General features: G+C 41.6%; 1 protein-coding gene across 1 annotated transcript in view; it reads right to left on the bottom strand.

Moving 5' to 3' along the window:
- Window positions 1-20,864, bottom strand: part of ghra (growth hormone receptor a) — a 73,983-nt gene that overhangs the window by 25,827 nt on the left and 27,292 nt on the right. The window contains 2 exon segments of the mRNA XM_014171137.2: window positions 692-864; window positions 1,207-1,339. Of these exon segments, the coding sequence (XP_014026612.2) occupies window positions 692-864; window positions 1,207-1,339 (306 nt within the window).

Genomic DNA, 20,864 nt, shown 5'->3' with positions numbered 1-20,864 from the left:
TCCAGACAAAACTATAAATTTAACGGTCTTGCTGAAAATAATAAATGTGTAATTTTATCAGGTAACAATAATATATAAATATTCTCCAATGGAAATGTTCCTTTATATATGCCTAATTGTCCTTTTATTTACTGTACTTAGTTTTTGGTTCATGCATACATGTATATAGGTTATGTTATGCATTATAGATGACACTTGTACCATGTTTGACTATGATTGTTTTTAGTGTCTCAACTCAATTTGAGTGGTCCACAATGTATTTAAAACGACCTACTGTAGTTTATTGTATCATTGTGGAGGGACACTTAAATACATTTTTCTAAACTCTAAACTAAATTAGTTTGGGTGGCCCCTCAACCAATCAGGTAGATTTAACCAAAAACACGTCGAAGTTAACTGCCACTGATGACGTCAAGACTTGGTCCTCAAGACTTTATGACAAATGTGTATTTCAAACAGTCAAATTTGTGATTTTTAAAAAAGACATCAGTGGCCTCCAGAAAATGAATGGGGATTTCTTTGCTGACCCAAGTAGGTGAGCCGGTCCAGCAGTCCTCTATATTTGTAATGTGTTTATCAGACCCATTCAGTTCCTTAAGTTCTGCAACTTGGCATAAAGAAGTGTTTAGGGCTATCAACTAAGTGTCGTTAACTATAATAGTCCATATTAGCATGTCTTTTGTGCCCTCACCGATGTCCTGCAATTCGAAACACAATTCATCGTAGGTGATGTTCTGGCTTTTAGAGCTGAGTCGCACACAGTAGGTCGTCCAGATAACTGCGTTGTTCTTATTGAAGAAACATTCATTCTTCACAGAGGAGGAGTAGTCAGGGCACTCCCTCCATTCTTTCGTCAAATCATTTCTGAGGGAGCGAGAGAGAGAGATAGGACTAACACATTCTAGAGGTCTTTGGACTCTCCGAGTCCACATGAGTCATTGATAAAAAGATATTGATAAAAAGATAATATAAAACTTAAATAATTTTTTACAATACTTCCGCGGTATATAAAGCACACACACTCTTTAGGCGTTTTTTCACTACTTTCCACACATACACAGTCACTCACTCACTCACTCACTCACACTGCTCTCACACTGCTCTCACACTGCTCTCACACTGCTCTCACACTGCTCTCACACTGCTCTCACACTGCTCTCTCTCTGCTCTCTCTCTGCTCTCTCTCTGCTCTCTCTCTGTGCTCACTTCTTCCAGTAGAACATTTGCAGTGCTCCGGGTTCCGTGAGATTCTGGAAGCTTCCGGCGCTCCACCAACAGCTAAACGTCACCTGCTCCCTGGACTTACACCCAGTGAAATGAGGAGCACGGACGAAGGGATCTGAGAGAGAGAGAAAGAGAGATACACTTTAATTATCACAGGGAAGCATACTTTAAGAAAATGACACAGACTACTGTACAAGAAAAGATACCGTACGTGAAGAATCATTAATCTGTTGTGTGGATCAAATCGTTCATTAGGATAAATTTGCCTCTGGTTTCTGAGGTGTGGAAGTGGAACAAACTTTGATATCGGGTTAAACTATGTCCAAACCCTGGCTAGCTGTGCTCTGTGCATTTCAGTTAGGCAGAGCATTGCTACTGTAAAAAACACTAGCAGTATAGCCTTTTACACTCATACCCGAACAGTATATGGGTTAAAAATGGCTGATTTGGGCACGAGTAAGCACCTACATTGGAATGTAGTGGCTGTAGAGTGACATGCTATACATGATGTCAGAGCTCTGGCTCTGCGCTGTACGGGTTATGACTGACAGCCGTTCTGAGCTTGAGCACCACACGCGACAAGAAGTTGCCCCCAACCCTCCTATTTTTTGGAGTGATGGAAATTCTGTAAATTAAGATCATTCAATGTATTTTGAAAGATGAGATGTTGAAGATTATAACAAATACCGCTTAGATGTCATACAAGCAAGCACAAACACCCGTGAATCTGAACGTGCACTTCACATTTCCAAATCATAAAACTCAATTCATATAGAGTTACAAGATGACATGGCGTCATACCCTGGTTTGTTCTGAACAGAATGAGATTGTTTATTTATTGTGAAGAAAATCCACTGCAGCACACGCACCTGAATGCACTCATGACTATGCGCAACCAAATGAAGATCCATTTCTCTGAATTGCCTTGTGAAAGCCTAACAAGCATGCCTACCTGACCCACACTGAGATTTATAAATGGACTGTTTTTGAATTGCGTAAATTACAACAGTAATTGTGTGATGGGGGGGGTGAGGGATTGTGTTCAAAGCGAAACAACTACAAGTGTGCTTGCTCTAGTTCCTCAACGGCACAGCTAGGAGAGCTCAAAAAAGTACCTTATAGTTGAAGTCTCTTCTTTGAGTCATAAAAGGGCATTGAAATGACTTAGGAACTGTGCACACTTTGGAGAGGCGTGTGTCCACTTGGAGACAACAGTTAGTCCTCTCACTCTAACCCTTGTAATTTTTTGGTCTTATGTTACACCTACCCCACATTTTCTTAACATGTTACTGAAAGTATCCAGAGTATTTTCTGATTTCGTTATCATCAAATACGGTGAAAAGTACAGTAAATGGAAAATACAAATAAAATCAACAGTGTAACGTTTCGATTCAGTCTTGTGTCAGGTGAACTGTTGTGTTCTCAACTTAAGTCTAATCCTTTTCCCATTATCTCCAAACTCTTCCCTTTCAGTTGCTACCATGGTTATGCACATGCTTTTCATATTTCTTCAGTAAGAAACGTTTCAATTGAGCCCTATCCATATAAGCCAATTCCCACAATCGTAAAGGTTTAAGAAAATCTTCGAGGCTTGGTAGGGCACCTGAGCGTAACCGAAATAGTTTCTTACTATGTGGTTCCACTGCCACTTCTCTTCCATCCTTCTCCCCTCATTAGACCCATTTTCTCTTCCTCTACCCCCTCCACAGACCCCACCGACCCATCTTCCCTCCGAGTCAGTTTGTCATCCATTTGTGAGGCTCTGGGTTTGGCGTAACCATAAATAAGTGTCTGAAGGTGCCATTGATTTCTGCTCACACACACACACACACACACACACACACACAATTGTAGTTAGTGGAGCTGCTTTGCCTTTGATACGTGGTAATATCATCATCTTAACCACTATCATCACCAACATGGAACATATGCCTCCGTTTATTTGGTTATTAAACATAGGTCTACGTGAATATAAGCCTATATCTCATATTTCAGTGCATTCCTCTCTCTCCCACTCTCTCCCTCACAACAAGGACGGTGTGTCGCTCGCTGCCCTCCTTTAATTCAACCCTCCCTAACTCCCACCCCTCGAATTCCAGCTGCCCCAATCAAAGAGTTGCTGCAGACAGAAAGCTGTGATGCCAAAACATACAGCAAGGAGAATGGCCTACCCCTGCCTAGATATACTTACTGCTTTACTTCAAAAACATAGAAAAGGCCTGATTATGGGAATGGTGCTTAAAGATACTAGGAGTTAAATTGTTTAAAAAAATGGTGAACTCCTGCCTAGACCCCTGCCAACTAAAAAAAGATTGATGGGAGAAGTGCATTTAAAGACAACACATAGCAAAAAATCAACAGAATAATGATTAGCCTTCCCCTTGGAAATCACTGCAAAGCTAAAGAATTAAGCTAAGCATGAATGGAAATAGTGCATTAAAGAACACTGTATAATTGATAACTCTCAACAACAAAAATTTTTTTACAGGTAGCACTTTGTAAAATCACCACTTTGTCTATAGATTAGTTAAAAGTACAGTTACATATCAGGATATTATTTTTGGCAATATATTGTATTGTTTTGACAATATCGCAATATTATTTTTGCGCCAGATGGCTGCACCAATACTCCAGTATATTTCCTTCATAGCTTGTTCTCCATCTTCTTTTTAAATAGGGAGACAGTTTTCACCACATTTACTTCCATGACTGATCGAAACCAATTTTCTCTCTCGTCCCTCTGCAGCAGACATATGGTGAGCAATATGTTTGGACCATGGAATCGCAATAAAATCACTGTACTGAATCGCAATACATATCGTATCGTGGTAATATTGTATCGTGAGGTCCCTGGCAATTCCCAGCCCTAGTACTAGGCTAAGTGTGATGAATAAGTACTGAAGTTGTAAATATCTTTGACGTCATTGTAAGTGGTTTTGGATCAAAGTGTCGGCCAAATGACCTTAATGTGGAGGAGGTCAAGGTTAACTGGGAGTTCTCTACTATTCTATCACCAACTGGACACATCTGCCCGGCCTCCAAGCCAAAAGTCTGTCGGAGGTGAAAGGTTATGAACAACACCTGATAAACAGTCTCCTGCTCATCTGCTGAGAGGACTTTTCAAACCTTTGGTCTGTGAGTTTTTGACAGAGGCCTAACTGATCGATTTTAAAAGGGAAAATCTAAAAATGTCCGGTGGCCTTTGTCAGTGGCCTTTTGTGACTCAGGGCCCTTTTTATTAAGCCTGTTTGGGGATGTATGTCAGAGGAGAGGCTTTTCATAACTGATCATTGACAGAAGGTCATCTGTCAGAGAAGGGCATCTGGGTATGACAAATGGAGAAGAATGTGAAGGGCTGGATGGAGAACATTATTTTTTTCTGATGAGAACGCCCCTTTTTTGTCTTCTTTCAGCAGGAGAACGGCATAACTCTTACATAACCAGCATGCTCCTAAAGCAATGGAAACGCAAACATGTTGTGCATGCCTGTGTATGCTACAGACTGCGTGCATTTGTGCCCCCCACTCCTCTCTCTCTATCAGACTGAAAAACAGTGTTAACATGCCGGTCTTCCTCCCCGTACCAGTCCACACAGTGTAGCTAGGAAACAGAGCCCGACTCACTAACAAGACGACAGTCATTAGGCTTAAAACAAACCCTCTACAGTCAAAATAAAACCCTTTCTGTGAGCACCAAAGCCGCAATAGATTGCGGTGTGAAAAGAGCAAAGGCGCGTTAGGGATATATCAGCGGGTATATTGCAAAACGGTTAGCTAATTGCCCTGAAGAGCCTGGGGGACATGGGGCTAATGCTGAGAATCACCACCTTTCCAGTTCATTTGTTAATGTGAGAGAGTTAGCTAACACTGGGCTAACAACACACAGAGTGATTTCTTCAGAGAGATGGAGACAGGCGGGGTTTGTGTTTGTGTGTGTGTGTGTGTGTGTGTGTGTGTGTGTGTGTGTGTGTGTGTGTGTGTGTGTGTGTGTGTGTGTGTGTGTGAGCAAGCGAGCGAGCATATCAATAACAAAACATTCTTTCAACTTTCAGAATCTTTAGCAACTCGTGTGTCATCAAATGTCAAAGTCATAATCATCACATTGACATTACTCCCAGATAATTAGCTAGTGGTTTCATTTTCACTAGTTCCCAAATCAGGCATGGTAAGATTTACATCCACCATGATGTGGCATTGCACGCACATCCTCCTAATGCTATAAAAGGCCATTACCAAGGAGAAGCAGCAAGAAATTAGAACATTATCTAGCTCACTATAAAGCAATGACCTTTTGATCCGTCTCAGCTACCGTTTGTTAACTAGGCAAAGAACACAGCTACATTTTTCATTCTGCATCCTGTTGCTTTCTTGCAGATAAGCTAATTAGGCACAGTGTGTGTGTGTGTATGTGTCTGCATGCATTTCTATTTTCATACAAAGGATGTTTACAATAATGAAAAACCTTCTACAGTCATTCAATTCACAGGTTCATCAGAACCCCATGTTAGTGTTTACATTTTCTGCTGTTGTTTTTCAAAGGACATTCAGTCTGTTCTTTTGCCTTAAATGTTTAGCTAGTAAGTGCCCTATATCCATTCTAATAAGCCCACTGTAATATCCCTCTGCTGTATTGGACATTCTGTCCATTTAAACGCGTCCATTCACAAACCTTGGGTTGCTCTTCCCACTTTAGTGTCTAAATCAGTGCGATATAATGTGATTTCCGTGCAAATTGAGTTACATCCTGCTGTGTCATCACGCACGCATACACACATTTGAAATACTTTATTTGAATCCACAAATCACATTACACCCATATGGAAAAAAAAACAATTAAAAATATATTTTTTAGATACAGTTTTTAGGATACATGTGAAATGTAAAAAATTGGCCAAAAAAATGTACACAGAGTATACAAAGCCTGAAGAACACCTGCTCTTTCCATGACAGACTGACCAGGTGAATCCAGGTGAAAGCTATGATCCCTTATTGATGTCACTTGTTAAATCCACTTCAATTAGTGAAGAAGAAGGGGAGGAGACAGGTTAAAGAAGGATTTTTAGACCTTGAGACAATTGAGACATGGTTGTGTGCCTTTCCAAATCATGCCCAATCAATTGAATTCACCATAGGTGGACTCCAACGAAGTTGTAGAAACATCTCAAGGTTGATCAATGAAAACAGGATGCACGTGAGCTCAATTTCGAGTCTCATAGCAAAGGGTCTGAATACTTACGTAAATAAGGTTTCTGTTTTTATTTTTAATACATTTGCAAAAATGTCTAAAAACCTGTTTTTGCTTGGTCATTATGGGGTATAGTGTGTCTCTGAATGTCCTTGAGTGGCCCAGCAAGAGCTCTGACTTGAACCCGATCTAACATCTCTGGAGAGACCTGAAAATAGCTGTGCAGCAATGTTCCCCATCCAACCTGACAGAGCTTGAGAGGATCTGCTAAGAAGAATGGGACAAACTCCCCAAACACAGGTGTGCCAAGCTTGTAGTGTTATACTCAAGAAGACTCGAGGCTGCCACATGTGCTTCCACAAAGTACTAAGTACAGGGTCTGAATACTTACGTAAATGTGATATAAATTTGTTCTTACTTAATTTGTACTGTACAGGCTCACATACATCAGCAAAATATTTTTTCCGATAAAAATCTTGAGTATCAAATAAAAACGTATATATCAAGTATGCATGTGAATGAATAAGGCTTTTCACCCTTTCAATAAAGATGAGAAAGATATCTTCCATTACGTTCTTACTAACGTGGAAGTCAGACTTTCTGAGGTTGACATCTAATGAGACAATGAAAAGTGACCATGAGAAGGCATAAATCCGCCTACACAATCCTGGGTATAACACCGCTAACCATCTACTGTAGAGCCGTATAATACCACAAGACCTAGACCAACACTTTGACATGTCGTTCAAATTTATTATGAAGTTATGAGTAATTGTAAAAAAAAACGTTCACGTCATCGTTCACTGTGGTGTTGTCTGTCTCTGACAGAGGGGGCCAAACAATACAGCAATTGATTCAGGACGACCTGGAGCTTCGTTTGGTATAACCGGTGTTGAAATCAGGCAAATCCGTGCATATTTATTGAAATTAAAATGTTTGCTGGGGACCTAGACCAACCCTTTGACATATTGTGGATCATTGTACGACCTATCGTTTTGTTTAAACCGATAAAAACGTTATTTATGAATTTTTTTAAACAGCCTAGTACCGATTCTCTGGTACTTTTGTATACTTTTTAGCCAGTAGTTCTGAAAGTTGCAGTCATGAGCCAAAAGGTCCCTGAAAATTGCATACTACATCACATACAGTATCAGTCAAAAGTTTGGGCACACATACTCATTCAAGGGTTCTTCATTATTTTTACTATTTTCTACATTGTAGAATAATAGTGAAGATATCAAAACTATTAAATAACACATATGGAATCATGTAGTAAAAAAAAGCATTAAACAAATCAAAATATATTTTATACTTGAGATTCTTCAATGTAGACACCTTTTGCCTTGACAGCTTTGCACACCCTAATCACCAGGGTTGGGGTCAATTCCATTTAGTTAAATGAAGAGGGGCTTGAGATTCCAAATTAGTTATACAGGAAGTGCACCAATGAAAAAGTTTGCATAAATGTTCCTAAATTCTAAAACATATATTTTTCAGAATAAGAAAAATAGGTTTGAATGTCAAAGAGATGTTCACATGAATAATGTCTATTTGTCACATGGCATCTGTGCAACTTAATGTAAAGGTGTAGGCTGAACAGCCTTACCTTCTTAACCCTTTGACGTGTACAAACACATGGGTGTGATCATTCTACAGTGGTCCCTGCAGCGTACACTCAAACCAGTGTGATTAGAACAATTCCTTTCAATGTATAGTTACGATTGATGCAACAATCAGCGTTTGAGCTGGCCACTCTTGCATAAACAGTCTGTACAACTTTATGTCCTCAATGTGAGCAGTTAATTTTTGGATGCAATTTTCAGACATGCACAGAAGTAGCAACAACGTAACACAATTCCCATCCAAATTGGAAAATGTAGGCTACAGTACATCAGTCCTAGCGCTAAACATCACATATCAAAATAATTGAGTAAAACACTTTCTAAAAGTCTAAAGTAATCCCACGGTGAGTAGTTTGTGCGCACCGCCATGCTCGTTTTTCTGCATCAACCAAAGATAAGATAACCCTTTTCCTAAACTTAAGATAATGAGGTTAACATCCTACATTAATTCACCTAACCTGCTGCGTTAATTGTCCTAACCTGCCATGTTAATTATCCTAACCTGCTATGTAAACAAGCCATCTGGGAAACAAATCATCATTATCACCACACCGGCAGCCAATCACGTCACCCCTGACACTCACTTGGAGCCATTGTGTTGTTGTTTATGTAGCTCATGGGGTAAGCTGTAGCATTATAAATATCTTTCAAAAGGAGACAAACTCACAAATGTGGAAATTCAGGAGATTTTTGTCAATTCTGACAATGATTCTGAGTATGACAGTGAGGAATCAGATTCTGACAGTGACAGTGAGCAGCTGCTCTCCAACCTTGTGGCCTTCAAGAACGCTGAATCTGAGGACCCCTTGCCCACCAACAAAGTCCCAGGTCCCTCTGAAGATGGTGGTGGTGATGGAGGCAGACCAACAGTGGGTGAAGTACGGCAGGTCTGCTGTAGCTGGAACGCTGCCAGCCATTTTACCCATCCTGGACCTGCTGTTGGCTTTGAGTCCCAGCTAAGAATGCAAAGACACTTGCCATCTCCCTCTGAGGCAGAGTGCGTCAAGTTGTTTCTGACAGAGATATAGTGGAGGAGAACAAATCGCTATGCCTTGGAGCTACAGGAGAAGAGATAGCCACAGGGAAGGTGGATCACCTGATGGGAGAGTGAAAGACCAAACCAGACTGAGTGCATGACTATAATCGCAAAATGGGGGCAGTGGATAAGGCGGACATGATGAACAGCTTTGTGGCATGCTCTCGGAAAACCACCAAGTGGCATAAGAAGATATTTTTCCGTCTGATCAACACTGCTGTTCTCAATGGCCACATAACACTGCTTTAAAAATCATAATTGTGAATAATATAACCGTAAGAAACAGTAACTGAACAGCTCCACAAGGGGGCAGGGCAGGACAGAACAGAGTTACGCTAAACAGGCCAAATGAATACATTGGCAACGGTCATGATAAGGCCAGGGCAGCTTCAAAGGAAACAACACAAGCTAATACTTCTCTGATGCAATTAGCATTGTTTTACAGAGCTAATAGCTAGCTACATAAGCACAATTAAGTATAACACCATAAAGGTTATGAAATTAGTACCTCGCATGTCCGCGGTTATAAAGGAATACACACAGAATACATTATTCTCCATACATACTGAGTGTACAAAACATTAGGAACACCTGCTCTTTCCATGACATAGAACAGGGCTCCCCAACTAGCGGGCCGCGGGTGGTTTAATTTGGCCAACCAAGTTTTTTGAGGAAAAAAAATGTAAACATTTTATTTATTTATAATTTTCATTGTTGAAAATAAGAGACAGTAAAACCACCAGAAAATCAGCTCCAAGTGATATAGTAAATCTGTTCCCAAATATTCCCACCCATAACCATGATAAAGAGACACGTGATCGAATACAAATGCAAGCAAGGTTTGAAATTATAATGTTTTAGTGAAATATGTGACACAATTCCGGAAACTAGGTGTATGTCGCAAGTCACAACTTCATAGGAGAGCCGTTTGAACGTCATTTTTTTTTTTTTTTCATCAAAATGTTTTTTGGGCCAGAAATGCATTCTCGAACATGTGAACTTTCATGTGCCTTAATAACAAACTTGTATGCCATCTGTAAAAATGAATACAATTGTTAAATTATGAGCCTTGTTGGTAAAGCCACATAAAAAGACAGCAACCACTAGCCATGATTGGCTGAGATAATAGGTAGGCTGGACATGCAGAGAGAGGAGTTCGGATTGGTCTGCCATATTGAAGCCGTCTGTCTATTTGAGCTCGTCAGTCTGTGTTGGTAATCCTGTCGAAAGCAGCTTTTTCAAAAATGTATTGTGTAGTGGAGCTGCATACGTGTTGCTCTCCACTTTCTGGAGGATCAAGTTTTGAAATCAGTGGAATTAGTGTATGATAGCTAAAGAGATGAAGTAAACACCTGTCTCCAGATTACATCTTCAAACTAAGGGCAACCGTGGTATGGCATTCCTGACAGGGAGATGCGTCCATGATGCACGTAGGTTAAGATAGCTAGCTACATTTTCAGATATTACACGTTTCTAATTTTGACAGGAAGTGGTTTCATTTCAAGCTGAAGTGTACTACAGTGGTTCGTCCTTTAAAAGTTGCAGCGTACTGCAGCACAGCTTGCATGGTGACGCAGAATTCTATGGCACGTTATTTAAGTGTCAGCCACTGTAACCATTAATGCTAGTTAGTGCTAGTTTGACCACCAGAGGGCATCTTTGAGAAGCATTTGATAGCCTTAAATAGTGGCTGTACTAGAGAATTTAAAACCTTTTTTGTAAGAACATTAGTATATGGGACTGATTTTAATAAATTTTGCATGATTAATTTGATTAATATTATGGTGTTTCTATTCCAAGAAAAATGAAAAACCCTCAGGGTTTCTGTTAGGATGGAACGGAAAATATGGCGCTGTACAACGTGACGGTAGGGAGTAGGCTACAGTACTAAGAGCATAATATTTCCACACCCTAATTGTAGTCTAACCTATACCCAAACGGAGATTCAGTGAAAATAAAAATGTAATTGATTTATCAAGACCAGTCCACATGCTTGTCAAAGAGCATTGCGAAACGCTGCTAAAATAGTTCACCACAGGGGTAGGCTATTGCTTCAAATCCTATTGATTCTAACTTCAATATGCTCTTTAAATAAATAAGACCTACACCACTTTTAACAGCACATTACTCAATACTAGTGAGACTCATATCGCCAATAATTACATATGGGTCTGCCATAGTAAACATGCCAATGCCGCCTGTCTCTAAACCAATGCATCAGCTGTCACCCGTATTTCCAGCGAGACTACTCAAGCCATCGACTCACTGATGAGTGAAGATGAGCAATCGGCAAAGGCCATCTGTAATCTGCTGGCTTCACGGCACATCAACATCGCTCTAATCACAGTCAGAAGACAGTTGAAGAAACTTGCATGGACTTATGGAAAGGCACGGTAAGACATGTTATATATACAGTTGAAGTCGGAAGTTTACATACACCTTATAGGCTGACCAAACCGCTCGCGTCGTGTGCGTGAGCGTTGCAAAAGAAATTTAGAAATCTATGTTATTCAATTATTGCACCCACACTACTCACGCACGTCAACGAGCGTCTGCGATGCCAAGGACTAAAATAGAACTCCTTTCTATTTCTGACGCAGATCGCGCTGCAAGTCCTGCCTCTCCCAGCTCCTCATTGGTTTATAGAAGCAGGTACCCACGTGCCATCTCCTCATTGGTTATACCCACGTGGGTGATTGAAAGACGAACGGTGTTGTCGGTCGTGTAGTAATACTATGAAAGTTTAGATGCCAATCACCATATAAGTTCAAAGATGAAAAAGCCTGGAAGGAGGAGAGATGACAAGAAACGATTCGGTTGACCGTTTTATGTGTGGATTAATTGTCGGAGTGGAGGACCTTGTGCATTTCAGGTAAAATAACTCAATGTTTATATCCCAGGACAAATTAGCTAGCAACAGCAAGCTAGCTAAATAGGCCAAATTAGCTAGCAAGTGCAAGCTAACTAGCTAAATTGCCATAAATGTTTAATGCTTTTCAACCTGTTCCCAAATGAATGTAATTGGTTCAGAGTTTCTTTTGATATTTTAACCTGCGTGTCGTGATCGCGTGTCACGTTCTGACCAGCAGAGGGAGTAGTTGTTTAGTATTTTTGGTCAGGACGTGGCAGAAGTACTGTGTTGTATGTGTTTTTCTGGTATTTCTGTTTCTATGTTGGTCTGTGTGGCTCCCGATCAGGGACAGCTGGTTATCGTTGTTCCTGATTGGGAGTCATATATTAGGAGTGTGTTTGTCACCTGGTTTTTGTGGGTTGTTTTATTTCGCACTGCTACGTATAGTTATAGCCTGTGAAACTGTCTCCTGTCGTTCTAGTTTATTGTTTTTCCGTGTGCATCAAACTTAATAAAATGATGTGGAACACGCAACCCGCTGCGTATTGGTCTGACAGTGATTTCTCCTTATCGTCAGACGACGAAGTTTGTGACATCGCGTTTGGTGTAGGGGGACAAAATAAATGTATGCATGATGGTGCATGCGCGCAGCCGGTTTGGGTTCCGTGTTAGACAAATACATTTAAACTCAGTTTTTCACAATCCCTGACATTTAATCCTAGTACAAATGATCTGTTTTAGGTCAGTTAGGATCACCACTTTATTTTAAGAATATGTAATGTCAGAATAATAGTAGAGAGAATAATCCATTTCAGCTTTTATTTCTTTCATCACATTCCCAGTGGGTCAGAAGCTTACATACACTCAATTAGTATTTGGTAGCATTGCCTTTAAATTGTAACTTTTGGGTAGCCTTCCACAAGCTACCTACAACAAGTTGGGTTAATGTTGGCCCATTCCTCCTGACAGAGCTGGTGTAACTGAGTCACGTAAGTAGGCCTCCTTGCACGCTTTTTCAGCTCTGCCCACAAGTTTTCTATGGGATTGAGGTCAGGGCTTTGTTGTCCTTAAGCAATTTTTCCACAACTTTGGAAGTATGCTTGGGGTCATTGTCCATTTGGAAGACCCATTTGCGACCAAGCTAGTTTTCTGGAATTTTCCAAGCTGTTTAAAGGCACAGTCAACTTAGTGTATGTAAACTTCTGACACACTGGAATTGTGACACAGTGTATTATAAGTGAAATAACATGTCTGTAAACAATTGTTGGAAAAATTACTTGTGTCATGCACAAAGTAGATGTCCTAACCGACTTGCCAAAACTATAGTTTGTTAACAAGACATTTGTGGAGTGGTTGAAAAATGAGTTTTAATGACTTCAACCTAACTGTATGTAAACTTCGACTTCAACTGTATAGCTTGGAAAATTCCAGAAAATGATGTCATGGCTTTACAAGCTTCTGATAGGTTAACTGACATTATTTGAGGCAATTGGAGGTGTACCTGTGGATGTATTTCAAGGCCTACCTTCAAATTCAGTGCCTTTTTGCTTGACATCATGGGAAAATCAAAGGAAATCAGCCAAGACCTCAGAAAAAAGAGTTGTAGACCTCCACAAGTTTGGTTCATCCTAGAGAGCAATTTCCAAACGCTTGAAGGTACCACATTCATCTGTACAAACAATAATACGCAAGTATAAACACCTTGGGACCACGCAGCCCTCATACCGCTCAGGAAGGAGATGCGTTCTTTCTCCACTGTCGCTGGACCAGACAAGACTGGCAAAAAGTGCTCTTTACTGACGAGTCGCGGTTTTCTCACCAGGGGTGATGGTCGGATTTGCGTTTAGTAGTGCAGTCCATGAGGAGATGCACTGCAGTATTTAATGCAGTTGGCGGCCACACCAGATACTGACTGTTACTTTTGACCTCTGTCACTTCCCACGAGCCAGGTTGTGACAAAAACTCACTCATTCTTATGTTTAATAAATGTATTAGTGTGTGTGTGTGTGTGGCAGGATTACAATGATGGCAAAAAACAACATTTGAGAGTGCCCTAACCCTGGTGCTAGAGGGGGTACGCAGCTGGAGGTTGACTGTTTTAATAGTCCCGTACCACTTCAAAGTTTGGGAACCACTGCCCTAGACCCACTCCAATTCGCATACCGCCCCAACAGATCCACAGGTGATACAATCTCTATTGTACTCCACACTGCCCTTTCCCACCTGGACAAAAGGAACACCTATGTGAGAATGCTGTTCATTGACTACAGCTCAGCATTCAACATCATAGTGCCCTCAAAGCTCACCACTAAGCTAAGGACCCTGGGACTAAACACCTCCCTCTGCAACTGGATCCTGGACTTCCTGTTGGGCCGCCCCCCAGGTGGTAAGGGTAGGCAACAACACATTTGCCACCGTGATCCTCAACACAGAGGCCCCTCAGGGGTGCGTGTTTAGTCCCCTCCTGTACTTCCTGTTCACCCACGACTGGGTGGTCAAGCACGACTCCAACACCATCATTAAGTTTGCCGATGACAACGGTTGTGGGCCTGATCACCGACCATGATGACAGAGCCTATAGGAAGGAGGTCTGAGACCTGGCCGTGTGGTGCCAGGACAACAACCTCTCCCTCAATGTGATCAAAACAAAGAAGATGATTGTGGACTACAGAAAAAGGAGGGCCAAGCACGCCCCCATTCTCATCGACAGGCCTGTAGTGGTGCAGGTCGAGAGCTTCAAGTTCCTTGGTGTCCACAACACCAACAACCTATAAATGGTCCAAACACACCAAGAAAGTCGTGAAGAGAGCACGACAACGCCTATTCCCCCTCAGGAGACTGAGAAGATTTGTCATGGGTCCTCAGATCCTCAAAAAGTTCTACAGCTGCACCATCGAGAGCATCCTGACTAGTTGCATCACTGCCTAGTATGGCAACTGCTCGGCCTCTGACTGCAAGGCGCTACAGAGAGTAGAGCGTACAGCCCAGTACATCACTGGGGCCAAGCTTCCTGCCATCCAGGACCTCTATACCAGGCGATGTCAGAGGAAGGACCTAAAAATTGCCAGCTACCCTAGTCATAGACTCTCTTCTACCGCACGGCAAGTGGTACCAGAGCGCCACGTCTAAGTTCAAATGGCTCCTTAACAGCTTCTACCCCCGAGCCATAAGACTGCTGAACAGGTAATCAAAAGGCTATCTGGACTATTTGCATTGACCCCCCCCCCCCCGTTTTTTTACGCTGGTGCTACTCGCTGTTTATTATCCATGCATAGTCACTTTACCCCTACCTACATGTACATATTACCTCAATTACCTTGACTAACCTGTACCCCCGCACATTGACTCAGTACCGGTGCCCTCTGTATATAGGCTCATTATTGTTATTTTATTATGTTCATTTCTTTTTACTTTAGTTTATTTAGTAAATATTTTCCTAACTATTATTTTTCTTATTTTTATTTAAGGGCTTGTAAGTAAGCATTTCATGGTAAGGTCTATACATGTATTCGGCGCCTGTGACAAATAACATTTGATAACACGTCGATCATTTTCAAAATATATTTACTTACTTTAATTAGGTTCTCCCACTGCCTCCATTTTCTGGGTCCTTAGAAAAACAAAATAATGGGCAATCTTTCCGAAGTTTCCGTTGGTAGCAAAACCCAGCCAGCTATATGGACAATTGGAGGACTTCCACCATACTGACTCTGGTCTCCCAACATGGCAACTGGTGTGGTTGCTAGGTGATTTTTTACGCAACTGCAACCACTCTGTAGATAATTGGCAAGCAGCGTGACTTGGTTTGAGGGCAGGGCGGGTTAACTGTCCTGTTGAGTAACAATCCAATTTTGGAACAGTGAGTGCATTCTGACCTGACACGCATAAAGAAAAACACATAAAGGAAACCTGAAATATGTCTCTGTAATGTACGTACATCATCTAGTTCAATAATAATATATGACATAGGTCTATAAGTTGGACAGGCTGAGGGGGCAGTGTTAGGCGACACCCTGTTTTCTGGACAGGAACGAAGTAGAGAGAGAGAGAGAGGCAGAGAGAGAGAGGCAGAGAGAGAGAGGCAGAGAGAGAGAGAGAGAGAGAGAGAGAGGCAGAGAGAGAGAGAGAGAGAGAGAGAGAGAGAGAGAGGCAGAGAGAGAGAGAGACAGAGGCAGAGAGAGAGACAGAGGCAGAGAGAGAGAGAGAGAGGCAGAGAGAGAGAGAGAGGCAGAGAGAGAGACAGAGGCAGAGAGAGAGAGAGAGGCAGAGAGAGAGACAGAGGCAGAGAGAGAGACAGAGGCAGAGAGAGAGACAGAGGCAGAGAGAGAGAGAGAGAGAGAGAGAGAGAGAGCAGAGAGAGAGAGAGAGAGAGAGAGAGAGAGAGAGAGAGAGAGAGAGAGAGAGAGAGAGAGAGAGAGAGAGAGAGAGAGAGAGAGAGAGAGAGAGAGAGAGAGAGAGAGAGAGAGAGAGAGAGAGAGAGAGAGAGAGAGAGAGAGAGAGAGAGAGAGAGAGAGAGAGAGAGAGAGAGAGAGAGAGCAGAGGCAGAGGCAGAGGAGAGAGAGAGAGGAGAGAGAGAGAGAGAGAGAGCAGAGGCAGAGGCAGAGGCAGAGGCAGAGACCCACTGAACACCAGATACACAGAAGGAGGAGAGTAAACAGGTGTTAAAAGTAAGTGCCAACACACACGCACACTCCGACACATAAATTCACACTGCTTGCTTCAGGACATTGGAAATATTGGAACTCGATACAAGACATTTGTTACCAACCACTCTTAAAGGGACAATCCTTAGTTGCTATATTGATTTTTGGACTTAGAAATGAATGATATGTACCTATTGATTCTTGAAGAATATAACTTATGCCTCATGAGTTTAGTTAAACTGTCGTAGATGCACCCTATCAGAACCCAAAATAAGTTTGTGAACAAAGTAAATGTAATCACACACACTGCAGTGTACAGCCTCAAAACATGATTAAAACTATAATGTTGATGTCATGGATGCTCAGTCCCTGCATCCATAGATAGACCTATGAATTCGAGTGGTTATATTTCTCCAGCACCATCCCTTTACAGAAACAGTGTCAGAGAGTATGATTTGTATTGTGCCAACTGCTGATTGCCACTTTAAACAGCGCACACACAATGAATCTATCTTGTTCCCCATATGTCCATAACAAAACAAACCCCTGTGTACACAAAGAAAAGCTCTACAAAAACAACCAACAAACCTCTAAGATTAAAAAGAGAGTCCGCTTTTGGTTCTCTGGGCATCCATCTAAGGTTGAAAATCAATAAAACTTGTCAATGTTTACACCGTGTCACTATGTTCACCAACTACTATCTGTACGTACACAACTTCCTATTCTGAAAAGTGGACACCAACCTGTTAAAAGGAATTGATCAGGTAGAAGTAGGTTTTATGGTAGTACCCCAAACCACTTGGTGAATGTATTTGTCTATGGTTAAAAGAGCTACAGTTGAAGTGGGAAGTTTACATACACCTTAACCAAATACATTTAAACTCAGTTTTTCAGAATTCCTGACATTTAATCCCAGTAAAAAGTCCCTGTCTTAGGTCAGTTAGGATCACCACTTTATTTTAAGAATGTGAAATGTCAGAATAATAGTAGAGAGAACGAATTATTTCAGCTTTTATTTCTAATCTGTCTGTAAACAATTGTTGGAAAAATGACTTGGGTCATGCACAAAGTAGATGTCCTAACCAACTTGCCAAAACAAGACATTTGTGGAGTGGTTGAAAAACGAGTTTTAATGACTCCAACCTAAGTGTATGTAAACTTCTGACTTCAACTGTACATAGTTAATACTTCTATGCAAGTTTGATTCAATTGAGCCATAGAACCATTATCCCCATTGGAAATGTGATAGCCCGGGGTCAACTCACCGTCCCAGCCAGATTAGCCAAATTAAACAGGAATACCCTCACAACCACAGCACTTGCTGAGAGTAAATATAGATGCGTTGGTTGGGTTACACCCCTCTCAACATAACGCACACAGACACACAGAAACATACATAAATGTGCACAGTGCTCTGACAGGCATACAGTGCATACATGTGCTCAACCAATATTACTGACTGACTGAGGTGGTTCTACCCTAAATGTCAGAGGTAACTCGTTTTTGTGTGGGGTGTTGGTCATCATGAGTCGACATAAAATATTTTCACAGTCTATGGATGAAGTGAAATTAGGTAAGGGTTAAGGTTGTTAAAACTGGAAGAAAAAGATGCCAGGAGAACGCTACCTGCCTGAATGCATAATGCCAACTGTAAAGTTTGGTGGAGGAGGAAAAATGGTCTGAGGCTGTTTGTCATGGTTAAGGATAGACCACTTAGTTCCAGTGAAGGGAAATCTTAACGCTACAGCATACAATGACATTGTACACGATTCTGTGCTTCCTACTTTGTGGGGGAAGGCCCTTTCCTGTTTCAGCAAGACAATGTCCCCGTGCACGAAGTGAGGTCCATACAGAAAAGGTTTGTTGAGCTCGGTGTGGAAGAACTTGACTGTCCTGCACAGAGCCCTGACTTCAACCCCATCAAACATCTTTGGGAGGAATTGGAAAGCCGACTGCGAGCCAGGCCTAATCGCCCAACATCAGCGCCCGACCTCACTAATGCTCGTAGCTGAACGGAAACATGTGCCCGCAGCAATGTTCCAACATCTAGTGGAAAGCCTTCCCAGTAGAGTGGAGGCTGTTATAGCAGCAAAGGGGGGACCAACTCCATATTAATGCCCATGAATTTTGGAATGAGATGTTCGACTACTAGTCTCGCTTCTTCACCTGAGACGGAAATGCTTCCTTGGCCAAATATTCCCAGATTTGCATAAAAAAGCCATACATGTGGTCTCTCCTTTCTGCATTACCAAATTTGTCGTGAGGCAACAGAGTAGGCTACGAATGCTTCAATTAGCTCGTAGCGCTCCCGGAGCATTGCACTGTCACTTCACAGAATGGTGCTCGTTTAGTAAAGTTAAATCAAAGCTGAATCAATGTCTTGGAAGATCACACAGTGATTCATTTGTATTCTACATAACATAATCAAATATAATAGCATAGTATAACTGTCACACCAAAAACATCACCTTAGTAATTTCTTCTGAGATTTTAGAATAGTCCCCCAAAAATGATATTGCGGCCAAAACTCAACAGCGCACACCTCTAGGCAGAATTTGTTTGGATTGAAACAAAATACAGGAAGGCTGTATAGTTTGTTGACACCATCTGCTCTAATTTTCTCATGGAAAAGTAATTGAAGATCTAAATGCATATTCCCATGAAACTGATTGAGATCAAATGATTGACATGCAGATTGAATGTTTCACTGGTAAAAGGTAACGAATGCTGCCAACATTTTACATTAATTAGGCTTCACTGTCCCACGAATGTCCCGCAAAATCATCCTGTTGTACCGCATTTGGGTATTTCAAATGTGGTCACCCTACCCTTAACTAGTAGCATATTAGAAGTTTATTACCCTAACATCCTCACAATGTTGTGGTGCTAGTTGAAATGCATCCCTCATACCATACATCCCTCCATCTCTCACCCCTTGAAAGTTATCCCCTGGTTCTTCTTCCGTTCTTTCCCAGAACTGCTTGCCTGTATCTTTGGGCCCTGCTTCTCCTTAACCCTGCTACAAACTGTAAACACACCTCAGTGCTGCTGTTTGAAGGGATCAGAGTGAGGTCTGAAATTGTAGTGTGTGTGTGTGTGTGTGTGTGTGTGTGTGTGTGTACACTCTAGCTAAAATAAATGGAGCTTGAGATTTCCAGGAAGTACCTACAGAGCTTGCAAATACATTTCAAGTGTAGAAAAGACAAACAACAACCACTTTGGTAGAATTTCTTCAAACGCTACTAAAACGGGAGATCAAAGAAAACTTGCTTGCCAACCAAAATCACGCAAGAACAAACTAGCAGGTCAGTTGGCAAAATAATACAACATATGCCATAAAAATAAAAAGCCTACATTTTAATTAGATATTTGTTTTGATTATAACTCAGAATTGACTTTATTTAGGGGGCGCTTGTGAGCAAGCCATGGAGTAGGTCACGTTTTTCCGAGCTCTGGATGAAATTGCATTTATTTAGTACTTTGTTTGCGCTTTGACACAAAATGAACTAGGAAACACAGCCTTTAAATGACGTGCTTTACATTGTTCAACTTTTATTTTTGTTTTAATGCGTAGATGGCGCATAACCTGCAAAAGTTCAGCGGAGTCACTGACAAAAGAGAAAACACTAGGCCCAAGACGAGGAGCTCAAGTTCTTCAGCAAGTGGGAGCAGCGGCTCCTCCCCGTCGGCGAAAAAATGAACACCGAGGATTTGAAATTAGAGATTCTTGCTGCCCTCAGAGTGGACATTTCATCTATACTCAAGGAACTCAAGGTGGTGCTCAGTGAGGACTTTAATTTTATTAAGTCGGAGTTATAAGCAGTCAAGAATGAATTTGCAAAGCATACATCAATGGTTCGTACTGAACTGGATACAGTTAAGAAAACTGTCTCCAACATGGAACAAGGCTTGTCAACATGCTCAGACGACACAACTACACTACAAATCATGTGGCTAGCCTTAAGGAACAATGCATACATAGGTTATATGCAAAGATCCAATATCAGGATCATGGGGGTATCGGAGGACCCGGGTTCAAGTTCTACTTCATCTGTCTCAAAGTTTTTGAGGGCTTCCATCAATTTGGATAAAGACGTCCTTGTAGATCGCTCACATCAGGGCTCTCAAGTAAGAAAGCCTGGCGGAAAGCCTGGCGGAAAACCTTGCGTCATTGTGGCTAAACTACACTACTATCAGGATTGTATTGATGCTCTTCGGCGTGCCAGAGAATTTGACCCACTTCGATGCAACAGAGCACCCATCTCTATCTTCCCAGACTATGCCCCCCAGCGTTGCCTCCAGAC

Source organism: Salmo salar, chromosome ssa24, assembly GCF_905237065.1.
Source record: "Salmo salar chromosome ssa24, Ssal_v3.1, whole genome shotgun sequence".
In the NCBI taxonomy this organism is placed as follows: domain Eukaryota; kingdom Metazoa; phylum Chordata; class Actinopteri; order Salmoniformes; family Salmonidae; genus Salmo; species Salmo salar.
Note: the sequence above shows the minus strand (reverse complement) of the source record. Positions and strands in the feature narration are given on the sequence as shown.